Source organism: Bubalus kerabau, chromosome 4 (assembly GCF_029407905.1).
Source record: "Bubalus kerabau isolate K-KA32 ecotype Philippines breed swamp buffalo chromosome 4, PCC_UOA_SB_1v2, whole genome shotgun sequence".
NCBI classification, from domain to species: Eukaryota; Metazoa; Chordata; class Mammalia; order Artiodactyla; family Bovidae; genus Bubalus; species Bubalus kerabau.
This window is the reverse complement of record NC_073627.1, coordinates 30,050,304-30,068,395: the sequence shown is the minus strand read 5'-3', so window position 1 is coordinate 30,068,395 and position 18,092 is coordinate 30,050,304. Positions and strand designations below refer to the sequence as shown.

Sequence of the window (18,092 nt, the reverse complement as noted above, 5' to 3'; positions counted from 1 at the left end):
TAGGTGTGGTCCCGTCTGTGCAGACGAGGGGCTCGCAGAGAGCAAATGACCTGTCACCCAGCCAACACTGGAGGAGCCTTCCTAGGACCTAGCTCTGGGGGCTCTAATTCCCCTTTCCCTGGAGGAGCAGTGTCTCGGCTGTTCTTTCTGAGCCCTGCCCCTCGTGAGAGCCGTGGAGCCTCACTGTGGGCCCTCAGCTTGAATCAGGGCAGTAAAAGTATTTTCACGAGGCTCCTAGACTCTGGGTTCCCGCAGGAGCAGAAGTCTGACTGCCCCAAGGCCTGGCGAGCACAAAGTGACAGGGAGCCAAGGCCCCTGAGGACCAGGAAGGGACTCTCACTGTCCCCAAACAAGGTGGTACCCTCACAGCCCTGACACCGTGAGAGGCCTTGGGGTGGCCCAGTTGGCTGCTTCCAGGGGCAGCACCAGCCAGCCTCACGCAGTGGGTCTGGGGAGCACTTTCCAGCCCAGAGCCCCAGGTGGGGAACCATCTGATAATATAGTCCCAGGTGCTGGCTCCTGTCTTTTCCAAAGGTTCTTACCCAGCAGCATTTGTGTCTTAATTGAGGTTGAGGAGAGTGAGGAGCAACTCTGCCAAGAAGGAGGGCTGGCACCTCTGGGCTGGGTGCACGCCAGGCTCCAGAGTGCCCGGGCAGGTTGCCCCACACCAGCCGACCCTGCCCTCCCTCCACGACCCTGGGAGCCAGGGCCTGTCATCACTCCCAGGTCACAGGTGATGAGCTGAGGTTCAGAGGGGCCAGGGCCTGCTGACACTCCACCAGGGTCTTTGTTTTTTCTAGTTGTGGCATGTGAACTCTTAGTTGGGGCATGTGGCATGTGGGGATCCAGTTCCCTGACCAGGGATTGAGCCCAGGCACTCTGCACTGGGAAGGCCAAATCTTGGCCACTGAACCACCAGGGAAGTCCAACACACCAGGGCTTTGAGTGGCAGGCTTGCACTGAGCTTCTGGTCTTGGGGGTCCAGCAGGCTCGCCCTGCAGCCAAGGGTCCTTCCCCTGGGCCCTCAGAGGTGGGCTGGGCCAGGCCTCTCAGAGGCCCCCTTGCTGAATGACCTTGGGCCTTAGGTTCTTTGTTTGTAAGATGGGGATTGGGCACTGGTCTTAATAAGGCAGTCACATACATGAGAATGCTCAGTGCGGGGGCTGGACTGCCCCCTACTGGGGCCACACCTCCTTCATCCTGGCAGGCCCTGGCTGGTGGGCTGCACCAGCCTCCTTTGTGAAGTCCGAGTGATCCCCCAGATTAAACGCCACGTGGGGCGGTGGGAAGACAGTCTTCGGTATTGGGGGACCCGTGCTTGAGCCCAGCTCTGCTGCCAGGCCATGCTGCCCGAGGTAACCACTCCACCTCTCTGATCCTCCGTCCCTTCCTGCTCAGCACCATCTGATGCCAGCACCTGCCCCAAAGGGGCTGTGAGATTTGCATGGGAAAAGCATGGTGTCTGGCACAGATTCAGTAAATGCCAGGTCTCTTCCCTCAGCCCTGTCATCCTGATGGCCTCTCCCTGAGGGTGGTCTGGCTTGAGAAGTGGTGAGCCCCCCAGCCCCCATCCTGGAGGAGTTCAAGCAGGGGTTGATGGAACACAGCAGAGAGGACATGGGCCTCCAGTGGCTCGGGAGCCTTGCCCTGCGGGGCTGGCTCTGTGACCCCAGGCAAGTCCTTTCCAGGCCCCCTAAGCTGGGGGGTTAGGACGCTCCATGACCCCACCGTGTCTGTTGCTCGTAGATCCTGGAGAAGCTGAGCTCTTAAATGTTTCAGATTGATGAACTTGAGATTTTCCAGTTTGAAAACTCTTGGCTTGTGCGGGCCTGGGTCTGGATCCTGCACCTGGAAGCTGGAGGCCCCTGGGGGCGGCAGGACGAGGGAGGGGCTTGTCCTCTTGTCTCGTCCACTGGGCACAGCCCTGGTCACCTGACCCCACGCTCTGCAGCCTCTGGTCTCTGCAGCATTCCTGAGCTGTGGCCGATGTCTATCAGACTCGGGGCAGGGCCCACGCCACTGGGCTGGGTGGGACCTGCATGTGCTTCCTGACCCTGGCTCATTGCAGCCATTTGGCGCTTGGGTGGCCTGAATCTCCTTTAATTGGCCTTAATGAGGCTTCTGTCTTAATGGTGCAGAAGGAAGGTGCCAGAGCTGATGACTGTCAGAGGGGAGGGACCGCAGGTCTTCCAGTCCACTCCCCCATGACTGAGGAGGGAAGCGCTGTGCCATAGCCTCCCCTCCCCAACCCCCCAGCCCCCCAACACACTGTAATGTGTAGCAGAGCTGGGCGGCCCAGGCAGTGACTCTCTGGGCAGTGCTGATTGCCAGAGCTTTGTTCTAGGACCCAGGGTGGACTCTGGGAGGCGGCGGGTGGAGTCACAGCTAGAATGGACGCAGGATCCCTTCTGGGAGAGGAGCCAGGAGCAGGAGGCTTCTGTCACCAGCCAACTGTGTAACCCTGAGATGGTGACAGCACCCCCCCCACCACGCCCCCCACCAGGAAGAGACAGCGGTGCAAGCGACAGCAAGCTAGCCCTGGCTTGAGCTGCATTGTGGCCCTGTATACAGACTTCCTCCCCATTTGCCTGGGAGGCTGGGGCTCCCAGGAGGCCTCCTCCCCAGGCCTTGCAGGTCCTTTCAGCATCAGGGTGGGGAGGGGAGAGGCACCATGTCGCATCGTGGGACATGATGGGTGGGAAACTGAGGCACAGCGGCCGGGGTCTGCCCAGCCCTGCTGGTGGGGGTGGGGCTGGGGGCAGGTGTTTCACACCCCAGTGAGCGAGGGCAGCCTCAGCTTCCCCCGCCAGGCCTCAGCCCCTCCACCTGTGTAGGGCTGGTGACAGCCACAGTGCAGGTTGACCAGAGTAAATTCAGCCCTTGTTTCCCTGAAAAAGTCCTTATTTCATCTTTGGTTTGAGAGCCGTTTTCACTGGGTAGGGAATTCCAGATTAATGGTTTCTCCATTCAGTTGCTCCCATGTCCTCTGGTTTGCATTGATTCTGAGACGTCTGCTTTGTTCCTCACTGGCTGATGGTCTTTTCCCTTCTGGCTGCTTTTAAGGTTTTCTCTTTGTCACTGATTTTAAGTGATGTGATTATGATGTGTCGTGGTGTGTTTTCTTCATGTGTCCTCTGCTTGGAATTCATCAAACTTCCTGGACTTGGGGATAAATGAAAAGTCTAGTGGAAGTGTTAGTTGATCAGTGGTGTCTGACTCTTTTCGACCCCATGGACTGTAGCCCACCAGGCTCCTCTGTCCATGGAATTCTCCAGGCAAGAATAGCTAGAGTAGGTAGCCATTCCTTTCTCTGGGGGATCTTCCTGACCCAGGGATCGAACCCAGGTCCCTACATTGCAGGTAGATTCTTTACTGTCTGAGCCACCAGGGAAGCCCAGTGGTTTCCATCAAATGTGGAGATGTTATGGCCTTTTATTTCAAATGTTTTTCTATCCTCCCTCCCCCATCGTGTGCCTCAGCACCTGCTGAAACTCCAGTTACACGTACTCTAGACCTTTGGAGTTGATCCAAGTTCACTGACACTCTGGCCTTGGTTATTCTGTCTTGCTTTTTTTTTTTCTTTTCTTTTCTGTGTGTGTCATTTTGGATAATTTCTACTGATAGGTGTTCAGGCTCACTAATCTTTTCTTCTATAGTATCTAATCTTCTATTAGTCCCATCCACTGTATTTTTCATCTTAAATGCTGAAACTCTCCTCTTGTGTTTCAATTTGGTATTTGTTTAAAAAAATCTTCTATGTCTCTAAATAACTTTTTGAGCATATAGGATGAAGTTATAACTGTTCACACTTCTTTGTCTGCCATTTGTATTTGTTCTGGCTTCACTTTGATCCATTTTTTTTTTTTCCTCTTGAGGCTCATTGTTTTCCTGTTTCTTTGAATGCCTGGTAATTTTTGATTGGATACTAGACTTGAAAATTTTATGTTGTGGGAGTTGTTTTGTATTTTTTTTCTCCTTTAAACATTTTGGAGCTTTGTTTTGGGATACCGTTCTTGGAAACGATGTAACACTTTGAGGCTTGCTGTTAAGCTTTTCTAGGTAGGACCAACGCAGATTTAGTCTACTATAGAAGTTGGCTAACAATGGACCAAATCTGGCCTACAGCCTGATTTTGTAAATAATGGAATGGAGATGTATACATTTGTTTATGAGTTGTCTGTGTCTATTTTTGGAGTTGAAGGGGGTGTCAGAGACACATGGCTTGCAAAGCCTGAGACATTTGCTACCTGGCCTTTATAGAAAAACCTCATGGCCTTGGGTCCAGGGCGTGTTTGCCCATCACGTAGGTGGTATCCTCCTGGGGAACCCTCTTGCAGGTCCTTAGAGCCTGCACTTTGTTGGGGGAACGTAAATGACTCCTGGTCCTGTATGATTACCAGCCATTGTTCCAGCCGCTTCTTTCCAGCAGTTCTGTTCCAGTCTTGGTGGTTTCCTCCACCACTGAGAGAGTGCATCTCAGACTCCAGTTGAATCCTCAAGAGGCAACTCTGTGGCATTTGCTCTGTGCAGCCCTCTCCTCTCCTCTGTCCTGAAAATCCTGGTTTCCAGGCTCTGAGCAAACTTCATCTCCTCAACTCCGGGAGCCCCCTGGACTCTGCTGTGACCTGGAGGTGGCTGGGGCAGTCCCGCAGCTGACTGCCTCATTTGTCTCCCTTCTGCGCAGGGTCCCTGCACTTACTGTGCTGCCTGTTGGCCACGGCTTCACAGATTTTTCTGCCTGGTGTTTATTGCTAAGGCAGGTGGGTAAGTGCAGGCTCTGATATTCCCTTGTGGCTGGAAGTGGAATCCCAGGTCTTGAAGGCACTGTGCCCACTCTTAGGACAGTCTGCAGCAAGCCCCAGGTGTTCCTATGGGTTGCCCTCCGGTTGGCAGAAAAGGAAGCAGAAATGGTGGGCAGTGATCTCCAGCCTGTCCACCTGAGGGTGCTGTGGGTCCAGAGGGCTGGGGTTGGTTCCGTCTGCTGAGCACAGCTTCTGGACCCTGAGTGGCACTGTGCCTACAATTGTTCACTTCATCTGCCAATAGCCATGCAGGTGGGTGCTGCCATCACCCCACAAGGAAACTAAGGCCCTTCCTGAGGTCACACAGCTTTCTGGGAGGACAGTCTAGAGCCCACGCTGCTACTGTCCTGTGTCCACCTGAGCCTTAGTGACAGATCCAGAGATCCAGACCCACCTCTTGCTTTTCCAGGTGGTGAAAGTGCCCAGTGAATGCTGGGGACTTGCCTGCCGTGCATCGTGTCTCTGGTGACCTCTGGGCTCCAGGGCAGGTGGGTGTGACTGTCTCCCCTTCCTCTGGGGAGCACTTTGAGGGGAGAGACCCCTGCTGGCCCCTTAGGCTTCTGCAGGCATCTCCGTGGTCTTGGAGTGGGGGCAGGCAGGACCAGTGCAGAGGGAAACTGTCCATGCAGTCCTGGGTCTCAGGGTCAGGCCTTGGAGAGATGGCATGCCACTCAGTGGGTTGCTGTGGCTTCTCCAGAAATAGACGTGGAGCCTGCTCACGGCAGCCTTTTAGTCAGGGTTTGAAGGACGGGAAGATGTTACCAGTGTTGAGGAGGAGGGGAAGGTGCCTGGTCAGGAGGACGGTGGGCTCAGCTGAGGCGAGGTCTGGGGTGTGAAGGGAAGGGTCGGTGGAGTCAGAGCCCCTGTGGCTTCTGGGCCTCTGGGGAGAGATGCTCAGAGGCTGGGCCATGATCTTCCAGTGGCATGGAGACCCCGGGTCGCCTCACCACTGCCCCTTCTCCCCCGCCCTCCCCTGCCCACAGTGCACCTCTGCCCCAAGAGGGGTTCTGTGGTCACGGGGGTGGGGTCTCATGAGCAGCGGCGGGGGTGCCAGAAGCCTCAGGCTGAGAGTCAGCCCGCGAGATAGGAGCCCCGAGCTGGTGGCGCAGAGGGAGGTGGAGCAGCGGTGGTCAGAGCTGCCTCTCAGAACCCGTGGACGCAGCAAGAGGCTGCGGCCTGCCTGGATGGGCTGTGTGGGGCACCCAGACCGGGCATAGGAACTTGGGGTTGCTCAGCAGGCACAGCCTTGGGCATCATCATCCCCATTGCACAGATGAGGAAACTGAGACCCAGAGAGGCTGCAGCTCACCCATCCTGGATGGCAGGCTGGAGTCCAGAGCTCCATCTCTCTTCCTGCCAGGCCACCTGAGCAGGTCGTTAGGCAAGTGAACGAGTGGCTCTGTACCTCAGTGTCCTCGTCTGTAGAATGGGGGCAATGATCCGCACCTCACAGCATGTCTGAGGACTGTACAAGGTAGCGATTGTCAGGCAGAAGTTGCTTTGGGCGGGGCACAGGGCCCCAGGTTCTCATCTGGAGTCTCTGACCCTAGAGACGAGCATTCAGGTCTTCAGGCCTCTGAGAAAGGTGGTGGTCCCCATGGACAAGCCTCAGACCCCATCCTCCTGAGCACCAAGACCCTTCTCCAGCTCCGCTGGCACCTATACAAGCCCTCCTTTGACCCCTGGCACTGAGCCCAATGCCTGGGACCCCATGGGGCTCCACCGGGGAGAGAGGGGCAGGCCCCAGCAGACCCAGCCCAAAAGCAGGCGACCTAGACCGGGTACCCACCTGCCTGGGTGTCACGGAGAAGGCGCATGTGGGGTGGGTCCTGCTGGGCCATGTCCCCCAGCCCGGGCCCAGGGCATGTCCCCTTCTGGCATGGTTGGCGGAGCCTGGACCTAGGCCTGCTCCAGAAGCAGTGTGTTAGCGGAGCCCTCCCCAGGCTGGCACGTGAGGCCATGCCTGCAGAAGGGCTGGAGTCACCATGGGGCGGGGGGTGGGGGGGATGTCCAGGTGAGAGGGTCCCTGCTGCCACCCCTACCCCACCCTGTGTCCCTGGGTTCCTGGTGGAGCCCAAGGGTGTGCTGAGCCCACCAGCTCTGATGCCGCATCCCATCTGTCCTCTCGTCCACCCCCTCAAGCAGTCTCGGCCTTTGCACACATCCAGGGATGGGGCGCTCACTTCTTCTCAAGACCCCAGCCTATTTGGGGTCAGAGATCATGTCCCTCAGCTGGTGCTGCCACTGCCCCGCGGCCCCCCAGCCCTGCACAGACTATTTCTGCTCCCCGGGCTTGCCTGAAACACCCCTGAGGGACTCAGACAGTGAGTTGTGGTTCCCCAGGAGCCCTGGCTGGGGCCATGTGAGGAGGCTGCGTGTCTGTTCAGAGAGGGCAGGGCAGGGAGGGGCCCCCAGCAGTACTGGCTCTGGTACAGACGTGTGACCAGCGTCAGCAGGGGCCCGGGGCCCAGGAGGAGCCCTGCTGGGCCTGCAGGGGCCGTGTGAGCTCACAGGAGTGTGCGGGCACGTCTCCAGCAGGCCCTGGGCCTCCTCCTGGCAGGGGTGGGGGAACTCTGGCTCCCCTGGGCCTGGTTGCTTTGAGCCTGTCTGTGCCCAGCTCACTGTGCAGCCCAGTGCACAACCCTGCCCGCCTTTCGATGGAAGACTCTTCCAGGGGGCTCTCAGACCCAGGATGGAGCCATGGCACTGGCCTTAGTGAGTGGGAAGGCTCAGCAGCACTGGACCCTGGTCTGCTGTGTTCCTCTTGCTGCCCAGTGGGGCAGGGAGGGCAAAGGAGAGAGACTGAGCACCAGAGCCTGCTGACCACTGAGCCCTGCCAGGCCTGGCACCTGCTGACCACCCCACTCCCTGGCCCTGCACTGCCAGGGCCCCTGCACACCAGGCCTGGGCGTGTCTCAGCTGGACTGGGCTGGGCGCACTCTGACCTCTCGGTTCCACCCAGAGCCAGTCCCGAGGCTGAGGTCTGCTGCTGTGGCACAGATGTGGTCAGAGGACAGGAAGAGCACATGCACTCTGGACTCCGTCCAGACCAGACTGGAGAGGTGGCGGCGAGGGAGCCTGTCCAGGGACCGATGACCGGTGGGCGGCCGCAGCCCCCGCCTTCCTCCCTGGTGCTGACACGTCTGGCTCATCTCAGCTTCCTGAGGTGGCGGGTGGAAGGCGTGGCGTGGCCTGCCCACCTTGGGAAAGCAGCCCAGGAGGGGAAACAGGACCGAGCTCTGAGCCCCAGGAGCAGGGAGGGCCACCCAGTTTTGTGGGGGCAGCCAGGGCTTGAACCCCAGAACTTGCCCCCTTCCCACTGCGGGGCCTTGAGTCAGCTCCTCTGGGCTCCTCAGCACCTTCCCCTTCCCTCCACATTCCTCACCTCCCAGTCACTGGGCTTGGTTTTCTGTGGTCTTGTGTTCTGGAAAAGGCAGGCCTGTGGACTGGGCCTGCCTCCATCCCCTGCTGTCCAGAGAGTCCAGCCTGTGCCACCCATTGGGCATCTTGCACCCTGAGTGTCGGTCCTATGCCTACAGCCTCAGGGCCAGGATAGCCAAGGCCTCAGGGAGCAGAGCCAGAGTGGGCAGGTGTGGGAGAGGGTGGTGGGCATGGAGGCACCTGTCCTCCTGGCTGCGTGGCCTGACGGTCTCCCTTCCTGTTCACAGGTGATTGCTGTGGTCATGGACATGTTCACCGACGTGGACATCTTCAAGGACCTGTTGGACGCTGGCTTCAAAAGAAAGGTGGCCGTGTACATCATTGTGGACGAGAGCAATGTCAAGTACTTCCTGCACATGTGTGAGCGGGCCCGCATGCACCTGGGACACCTAAAGGTGAGCTGGCCAGTCTTTCAGTTCATTGACAAATTCTTGGAGTACCTGCCATGTGGGTTGGAGCCGAGCATGTAGAGTTCTGTGTCTAGGGCCGCCCACCAAGTGGTCACGTGGCCTCTGCTTCAGTGCCCTGGGGACAGGACACTACCTGCCACCAGGTGTCAAAGCCCACGTGAGGTGCTCCTTCACCAGTGTCTCAAAGCAGCCCATGCCGCAGTGGTTGTCTGTCTCTGCTTGCTCCCCTCCAGTGACAGGGTGCTCACCCCTTGGCTCTGGCAGCTCACATGCCAGCTGGAGAACTTCAACTCAGGAAGTCCTAAGCCCAAGTCTGTCTCCACATCACATCCATCCATAGTCTTTAGGACCCAACAGAGGAAGCTTCCTTGGGTTGAGGTCAGGGAGGGCTCCCTTGGAGGCTGCAGAGTTGAAACAGACTTGAGGAGCCAGTGGAATAGAAAGGGCCTTCCAGGGAGTGACACCGGAGATGGAGACGGAATTCTCAGGTTGGGCCTGGGTTCCCAGCACTGCTTTGCTGTGTGTGGCCTGGAGCACGTGACCTCCCCTCTCTGGGCTCAGTGGTCCAGTGCAGCGGTTGATGGCCCGTGTGGCCCGGCTCTTCTGCTCAGACACCCTGGCATCTGGTGCCTTACTTGAGGCCTTCCTGGCGATTCAGACGGTAAAGAATTTGCCTGCAATGTGGGACACCCAGGTTCAATCCCTGGGTCAGGAAGATCCCCTGGAGAAGGGAATGGCAACCCACTCCAGTATTTTTCCCTGGAGAATCTCATGGACAGAGGAGCCTGGCAGATTATATTCCATGGGGTCACAAGAGTCAGACATCACTTAGCGATGAACACTTTGGGGGTGGAGGGAGCCATTGCTTGGCACCTGTGTGCAGCTCACTCCCCAGGGTATAGACCAATGACAGCGGATCCTGTCACAGCCCTTGTCCTGGGCCCTTGATATGGTTACTAGGCCCCCCTCTTGGCAGCCGGCAGGAGGGGTGGCCATTCCACGTTACCAACTGGGGATGTGGGCACTACCAGGTGTCACCCCTGCCAGTGAGCAAGGCATAGGCACAGGGCCAGCATGAGCCCTCTGGCTGAGCATAGCTTCCGATGGGTCAGAATGCCTTGGGCAATGCCAGCCGGCTTAACAAGGGGCTGGGCTCCAGCGCCCATAATTAGTCGGCTTTGTCCAGTGACCCCCGTCCCAGCTGAGTCCTTTCAAGTGGGTGTGAGCTCTCTGGGCAGTGCGAGTCTCTGGCTGTTGGGACATTTTTATGTGGTCTCGCTGGTGGGCTGGCCGGCTGTGGTGCCTGCCGTGTAATTAGTACTGAGTGCCAATTCCCGGGGCAGACAGCTCAGGCTGGGAGGTCCAGAGTGTGGAGGAGGTGGCTTTTGAAAGGTGACCACAGGGGCCTTGTCCTGTGGGCAGGAGATCACAGAGCCTCAGGGCTCTCATCCAGCCCACTCCTGTGCTGAGAGGCCAACCGGCCCCCTCCTGCTGCACCCCTGCCCCGTGCCTGGCAGGAACCCTGAATACATCACAGCTGTCTACCCTCTGAGTCCCCCACTCCACATACAGATGAAGAAACAGGGAGGAGGCTAGTCTGTGCAGAGGCTCCAGTGCCCCTGCTCTTTCAGCAGGGAAACCCTAATGCAGGTTCCTGGAAGTGTCCGGAGCTCCCAGAAGTGGGCAAGTGGGGCAGGCCATCCAGACCAGGCTTCCCAGGATGCTCAGGGAAACTGAGGCCAGAGGGAGCCTGTGACTTGCCCAGAGGCGTTCTACCAAGTTGGAGCTGAACTTAAAAGCCAGTGATGGGAGGTCGGCGCAGACAGGGCCATACACCCTTGGTGCCCAGTGTCCTGGACTGAGGCTGCACCTGGCAGGGGGTCACCCTGGTATTGGCCATGCGGCTGCCCCCCTTCTGGTGCGAGGCCCACCTTCCTGAGCCTCCAGGGCTCCGTGGCCACCAGGATGCCTCGTTGGGTGGTTTGAGGGTGAAAGCAGATGAATGATGGCTCTGAAGGTGCTCTGAGCGACGGGTAAGCACATGGCTGCGGCAGCAACAGCAGTTACAAACCCCGGGCCCTGGGCCGAGGGCAGGAGGCTGGGAACGAGGCTCCAGCCCAGAGCATGGCCCAGCCTGCCCCGCTCACCCCTCCCTGCTCTGCAGAAGGTGGCGGGTCCATAGGATGACACACTCTGGAGCTAGACGCTGTGGGTCGACCAGGTATTTTCACTGGAAGGAACGTGTGACCCTGGCCTCCTCGTTCTTGCCTCTGAGTCCACCCCCTCCCAGCCCGGGCAGGTAGCCAGAGGCTCCTGTGGGCCCAGCCCCGGCCAAGTGTCACCTTGTCGAGAGCCTGCCTCCCTGCCCGCAGGCTGGCTGGGCCCAGACCTGTCCCAGGAGCACTTCCTTTGCCGGTAATCCCGGGGCCCGCCCTTGGGCCCGCCGCCCCTGCCCAGCTCTGCAGTGACCTGCCCTCAGGTCATGGGACCCAGGGTGCAGGTTGTCCCTGCTAGGGTCATACTCACGACCATGGCGGTGCTGGGCGCCAGTCTGAGGGCAATGCCAGGGGCCAGGCCTGGGCCACAGCTCTGCCCTCTAGCACAGTAACCTTGGGCAGAGACACTGAGGTCTCTGGTCTCAGCCTTTTTGCCTGAAAATTGGGAATATTGTCACTTATTTGGCAGGGCTTCCATGAAGAGTTAGGTAGGCCTGTGAGGGCAGGGCACTGGGTCCTGAACTCCCTTCCTTCCCATCTGCAGTTGGGGCAGCCGTGGCCCCAGCTCTGGTGTGAGTGCCACGGTGCTCCCCGCGCCCCTCTGAGCTGTGGTCTGGCTGGTGACCCCTCATGTCTAGCTCTCAGGGCAGCCCCCCAGCCAAACCCCTGAGCTGACACAACACCGTCTGAAAACAGCTGCAGTATTGCTTGGGCTCAGCCCACTCCTGGGAGGTGGGAGGGTTGGCGCCAGCCCCTCCCCTGCCTGAGGCTCCCACATGTCCCCAGACCCCCGCCCGCCTGCTCAGCTGGGCCCTGACTCCCCCAGGCCCAGGGGATGTGGGCACAAGTGCCCACACTACACATGGGAACAGGCCTCGAGAAGACGACCCCAGCCTCTGACCCCATGCCCAGGGCTGGGCACATCTGGGGTGACTCTTGGTGCTGAGGGGTGCCCAGGCCAGGGAGCCAGGCCTCGAGGTCACCACTTAGGATGGCACCAGAGCTGTGAGATGCCTGGCTGCTTGGAAAAGCTAGCTGGCTTTGTGCAGCTGAACTGGAAAAACCAGCAGCCGCCCAGGCGAAGGCTAGACCCATTTCTGAGGAACAAAAGAACCCCACGCAGGGTGGCCATGGGAAAGTGCCAGCTGAGGATGTACGGATTCCAGCTCCTCCTGGACAGGCTGGTCCCCACCCCCTTCTGGTACTTGGGCCTCCCCTTCTCCTGACCTGCTTTCTCGGACCCTGGCCTGGCTCTGCAGGGGACTCAGGGCACTTTTTGCTGGCCGTGACCCGGAGGGCACTGCGGTACCTGCATCTTGCAGGTGGCGGCCAAGGATGCTGTTCAGTGATCGCAGGACAGCCCCCAACAGAGAACCGCCTGGCCCAGAATGTCACGAAGCCAATCGGCTTGGCCCCAGGGAGGAGCCAGGAGTGCCCCACCCCTGCTCTGTCCCCTGCCCCCAAGGGTGCATCCCATCCCAGCTTCACTATTCCTGGGGGACGCCAGGGGGAGTATTGGTTCCCCCTGCCCCATAAAACAGACCCTTTAGAAGAAGTCACCCGGGACACAGCTGTCTGTCCCCAACCTGGCCTGAACTTGCTGTCACCCATCAGCCCTGCTCAGCGTGGTCTCTGGACCTCCCCATGCCTCCTCCAACCCAGAAGGTGCCAGCAGGGCCTAGAGGGTGAAAGAGCCGCCAGGGTGCAGGTGCGGGCTGTCGTCAGCCCCTGGGGGCTGGACCCTGTCCACTGGGAGGCCTTGGGCAAATCAGTCTGCTCCCTGAGCCACCTGACCATTGTGTATGGCCAAGCATACCTGCCTCCCTGGGCCCGAGTCCACACTGTTCCAGATGTTTTCCACTCCTCTGTGTCCCTCCCGCTCCTTCTCTCTGAGTAGAAGGGAGAGAGAAGGGAGATGCCACTCCCATCGTGTTGCATGACACAGCCCCCCTTGTCCCCTTCAGTTTCGGGAGCAGCCGCTGAGCACCTAGCCGCCCCCCTGATGCACTCAATCTTCACAGCAGCCCTGAAGCAGGGGGTGGACAGGGCCATTTCACAGCTGAGAACACTGAGGCAGGGGGAGGCCAGCTTGCATCCCTTTACACCAGGACTGGGGCTGTTTGACCAGAGCTCAAGAGTGACCCACTTGCTCAGGGAAGGGGGGTCTGGGCTGGTCCCCCCACCTTCCACCAGCCCCATGTGTACACAGGAGACTCCGTGGAGCCCTCATGCCCAGCACACCCTGCCCCGTCCATCCACCCTTGGGGCGGTGGCACCCTGGGAGTGGATGAAGCTCTGCCCAGCCATCTTCCTCTTCTGGCCCATCACTGCCCCAACACGTATCAGGAAACAGGCTCCCAAGGATCCGGGGATCACCCAGGGCCAGGGCAACCCATTTGTGTCCTCTACCTGCTGTGTGCTCTGCTGGGGGCTTCCCAGGCTCAGAGACAATGCGGCTTTGTGGATCTTCCACTTCTGCTTGCCCAAGCTCTGGCTCCTGAGACGTTACCTCATCTGGGTCCAGCCCCACGGGGTGGGACCGGACCCACCCCCACCCAGGACCAAACAGCCAGGTGCTGCCATGGCGGGGAGCCACCACAAGCTCCTGCCTGCTGCTGGGCCCCAGGGCTGGACAGGCCTGGAGTGGTAGGCCAGGCCCCCATCACGCAGTCAGGGAAACTAAGGCCCAGAGAGGGTCAGAGAGTCACTTAGAGTCATACAAAGCATCGGGCGAAGCTGAGGCCTGCCTCCCCCACAGATTGAGACACTCTGAGCTGTAGGTGGTGACCTTCTGAGCCCTTCATGGGACAAACTTTGGGGAGGGTGGGGGCAGACACTGGTGGGAAGGGAGTCCTGGCTGGGAGGGGAGTCCTTCAAGTCCTCAGTCCTTGAAGGGCAAGGAGAAGCTGCGGCCTGAGTGTGCCAAGCTCTGGGCCAGGAACCCACAGAAGCTGTGGAGCAGGGCTGCGGTCAGGCACAGGTGACAGGGGAAGGCCTCACACCGCCTCCAGGAGCTTTGTTCAGACTTCTGGTCTCTGAGCCTGTTTCGTGTTTGGTACAAAGTCACGGGCACTAATTGTCCTGGGCCGCGGCCAGCTTCCTGCTGAGCTGGTTGTATGCAGACAGGCAGTGGGAGAAGCCAGCCTGGGAGCAGAGGTTTATCTGCCTTCTGGGCTGGGCCACACGGCCAGGTGGGCATCCCTGGAACCTGCCCCTCAACCTCTGCGGGTCCTACCTTGGGGCTCCCCAGGTGAGGGGTCTGCGACCCGTCACAAAAGGGACAGAATGGAGTACCCAGGGCTGAGGGCCAGAGTGGAGACAGCCTCCGGGTCTTTCGTCCAGCCGGACTCAGGCCCCCGTCCTTCAGGCACAGAACCCTGCCCTCCACTGTCAGCCTTTGCGCCCTGTGAATGCATGCATTCTTTCTGGATGGACCCCCCCCCCAACATTGTTCCCTACTCTCATTCCTCCGTGGCTCCCTACTGCCCCATAGGGTCTTTCATCAGCATCTGGCTGGCCCCACTCTGTAGGTTCCATAGCCCAACCTTCTCTCCCAAAGTCCTCCCGGTTCTCGGTCAGGCCTTTGTCGTCCTGAGTCTGAGGTGCTGCACCCTCTGCCCACCCTGACCAGCTCTTCCTCATCTGTCACACGTCAGCCTGGACACCAGCCTTCCCGGGAGGCTGCCCACAGCTGGGGTCATTACATATCTGCTCCCCTCTCTCCAGTGCGGGCTTGTTGTCACGGTCACCCCTTTGTGGGCTGGGGACCTCGGCAGGGATCAGTGAACGACTTAGTAAGCTGTCACTGGGTGAGGGTGACAGATGGGGGTGTCGCAGAAGGTGTGACAGACCAGCACCCCCGGTGTGAACAGGGCCCCCCGGGAGGGAGTAAGAACCCTGTCACCTGGGCATGTAATGGATTTCAGGCTCAGAGTCCCTGGGGCTTGTGTTAGAATTGGAGTTCCTGAGCTCAGTCCTCCAGAGTGGGAGCTGGGGCAGTCACAAGCTGGGCGATGCTTGACCCCCCTGAGCCCGTCTGCCTCTTGCCCTGAGGTTTCACGTCAGGGTGCCCTCAGTTGTCCTCTCAACCCCTGGGTCTCAGCCAGGCCTGCCCTGCCCACCCCGGGGTCCCCCTACCACTGGGCTTTCATGCCTGCCCCTCCCTCCAAACAGGAAGCTCTCCTGATGGGAGGGGAGCCCGTCCCCGGATCCCAGCACATCCACAGACTTGCAGAGAGGGAGGGCTCTGACGCCCAGAGAAAGGCAGGAGGAATCTAGCCTTGACAGGGGGCTGGGCTGGACCAGGTCTGCCTCTGACGCCTGGGAGACCGTCTACTCCCTCTGGATCTTGGCTCCCCTTCCGTGGTCTCTTGGGACCTCTCTGGCCGGCTCCTGAGCTGATTGTGCCGGCCCAGCAAGGGGGGATATGGCCAGGCAGGGGGTTGGCTCTGCGGGAGGAGGGGGAGGTTGCCAGGATCCCTGCCTGCAGGGCTCAGGGAACAGGGACACCATGGTGACGGGGAGACGGGGGTGGGGTGAGGGGGTGGGCACGGCGGTCACCCATGCTGGGAAGGCCACAGATCTGCCCGAGTGCAGGACCCAGGTCTCTCAGGGCAGCCCCATACCCCACTACACAGCCCCCAGCCATCCGCTGGACCTTCCTGAAACGTGTCCACCTCCCCCTCCTGCTGGAGACCTGCAGTAGCATTCCCCAGGCTGGACCCATCTCCCCTACCCACCTTGGCCAGGACCCACGCATACACTACTGCTTTCTCTAGGCCCTTCCTCTGTCTTATCCTTCCTGTCCACGCTCGCCTGGATCCCTCCCCAGGCCCAGGTAGGGTGCTCAGTGCTGGGTTGTGTAATTCCGTCTCCTGTCTCCAACCCAGAATCTCAGGGTGCGGAGCAGCGGAGGAACCGAGTTCTTCACGCGGTCGGCCACCAAGTTCAAGGGCGCCTTGGCCCAGAAGTTCATGTTCGTGGATGGCGACCGGGCCATCTGTGGCTCTTACAGGTGACTGGCATTCCAGGGGCTGGGGGAGAGGCGGCTTCAGTTCCCAGCTGGTTTCTGCCCTTAAGCCTACCTATGACACCCTGGTTATTCTGGTTCACTGGTCCCCAAACTGCTGAGGTGTGAGTGGCACTGGGCCCGCCCGCACACCACCCGCCCGTCTCAGAAGCAGGCAGAATGACACTTTCCTCCGCCAGACTGTTGTTCCAGCCTCGAGGTGTCAGCAGCCCGGAGGTGGAGTGTGGGCCGGGCTCACAGGGCGGTCACTCTAAGAGCTGCTTAAGGGTGGGGGCAGGATGAGGCTGGCGGGGCCCAGATCTACTGGGTCCATCAAGCAGGGACAGGGAGCTGGGAGGTGCCCACAGCCACACAGGTGGGCAAGCAGATACTGATGGCGGCACAAGTCACTGCTGGACGACACACCCTGTCCAGGCTGCACCTCCAGGAGGGGCTTGGTGCATGCGGCTGCCTGAGGTCCCACACCAGGCCTGACCCTGGGGCTCCGGCCCCCTCCTCTGCCTCTGCTCCCTTCTCCTGAAACCCATCTGTGGCTGCAGTCTGACGGACACTGGCCTCTGGGTGCACTGGGGCGGGGGAGGACTCCCTCATCCGGGGCCCAGACCCACACCTGACCAGGTCCCTGTGTTGCAGCTTCACGTGGTCAGCCGCCAGGACGGATCGGAACGTGATCTCCGTGCTGTCGGGCCAGGTGGTAGAGATGTTTGACCGGCAGTTCCAGGAGCTGTACCTCATGTCGCACAGCGTCTGCCTCAAGGACATCCCCATGGAGAAGGAACCTGAGCCTGAGCCCATTGTCCTGCCCCCCTCGGTCCCGCTGGTGCCCTCGGGCACTGTGGCCAAGAAGCTCGTCAACCCCAAGTACGCGTTGGTCAAGGCCAAGAGCGCTGACGAGATTGCCAAGTCATCGTCTGAGAAGCAGGACACTGCAAAGCCTGAGGGTGTGCGGGGCACAGCCCTCGCTGAGCGCCCAGGAGACCTCCCTGAGCCTCCCCTGCCCGTGCACCCAGGGCTGCTCAACCTGGAGCGGGCCAACATGTTCGACTACCTGCCCACGTGGGTGGAGCCCGACCCCGAGCCTGGCAGCGACATCCTGGGATACATCAACATCATCGACCCCAACATTTGGAACCCCCAGCCCAGTCAGATGAACCGTATCAAGATCCGAGACACGTCCCAGGCAGGGACTCAGCTGTGGAGGCAGAGCCAGGACCCCAGCCCCGCCCTCCAGTCCAGCGCCCCGCCGGACGGCGTCCCTGCCGAGAACAGCCTCCCCCAGGGGGACGCCCAGCCACGGCCGCCTGTGCCTAAGCCCCGGACGGTCCCAGTGGCAGACCTGCTCGCCCAGGAGGGCGGTGGTGCTGGCTGGGCCCTGGAGACTCCAGAAGAGGAATCACCCCACAATGGGATGGACCACGGGCTGTCCAGGACGGCAGGCCCAGGCCACGCCGCGCTTCAGCGGCAACTACCTATGACCCCGGATGACCCCGACGGCGGGGGGCAGGTGGTCCCCAACGGGCTGGACGGGGAGGAGGAGGAAGACGACGATGACTACGTGACCCTGAGTGACCAGGACAGCCTCTCGGGCAGCTCTGACCATGGCCCTGGCCCCCGGCGGGCCTCACTGGCCTCCTCCTCTGTGTCAGACGAGTATTTTGAGGTGACGGATCGCTCGGCCTGTCTCCGGAGGCGCCACTCGGAGCAGGTGGCCAACGGGCCGGCCCAGCCCCCCCGCCGACAGCTGAGCGCCCCCCATATGACCCGTGGGACCTTTGGCGGAGCCCTGGGTGACTCCTCATGGGCCCAGGGTCAGGAGAGAGAAGAGGCAGGCACCCAGAGGAGAATGCAGGCCACACGCCCTGTGGACCAGGAGGCACAGGTGGGTCGGGGTCCTGGGAGCCCCAGCCCCAGGACTGAGCACCCACAGGTGCCACCTGCTGGGCATCCGCCGTGCTGATGGCTTTCTGTGTTATGGGGAAATCTTACGGTGGGGCGTGGTAGCAACCAGGCAGGGCTCACATGCGGCAGGTCACTACCCAGCATTCCACAGAGGCAGCCTGAGCCAGGGACCAGGAGCCAGAAGAAGACACGTGTAGCATGCCCAGAAGTGACAAGTGTGCAAGGTCACATGGGTGGTCTGCTCCCAAGTTTGTGATGAGGGGATGGCGGTGCACAGAGGTGTTCCTTCACACCC

General features: G+C 60.3%; 2 protein-coding genes across 5 annotated transcripts in view; one reads left to right on the top strand and one right to left on the bottom strand.

Moving 5' to 3' along the window:
- SLC5A10 (solute carrier family 5 member 10) overlaps positions 1-18,092 on the bottom strand; it is a 54,944-nt gene that overhangs the window by 19,856 nt on the left and 16,996 nt on the right. Inside the window, exons 10-11 of one of the 4 annotated variants that reach the window (XM_055576349.1) lie at positions 10,895-10,902; positions 8,504-8,521 (exon numbers count right to left, since the gene is read on the bottom strand). The exons of the other annotated variants lie outside the window; for them this stretch is intronic. Of the exons in view, the coding sequence (XP_055432324.1) occupies positions 8,504-8,521; positions 10,895-10,902 (26 nt within the window). The remainder of the gene's footprint in view (positions 1-8,503; positions 8,522-10,894; positions 10,903-18,092) is intronic. 4 annotated transcript variants of the gene reach the window in all.
- FAM83G (family with sequence similarity 83 member G) overlaps positions 1-18,092 on the top strand; it is a 28,667-nt gene that overhangs the window by 4,383 nt on the left and 6,192 nt on the right. Inside the window, exons 2-4 of the mRNA XM_055576347.1 lie at positions 8,471-8,638; positions 15,759-15,883; positions 16,532-17,777. Coding sequence (XP_055432322.1) covers positions 8,471-8,638; positions 15,759-15,883; positions 16,532-17,777 — 1,539 coding nt within the window. The remainder of the gene's footprint in view (positions 1-8,470; positions 8,639-15,758; positions 15,884-16,531; positions 17,778-18,092) is intronic.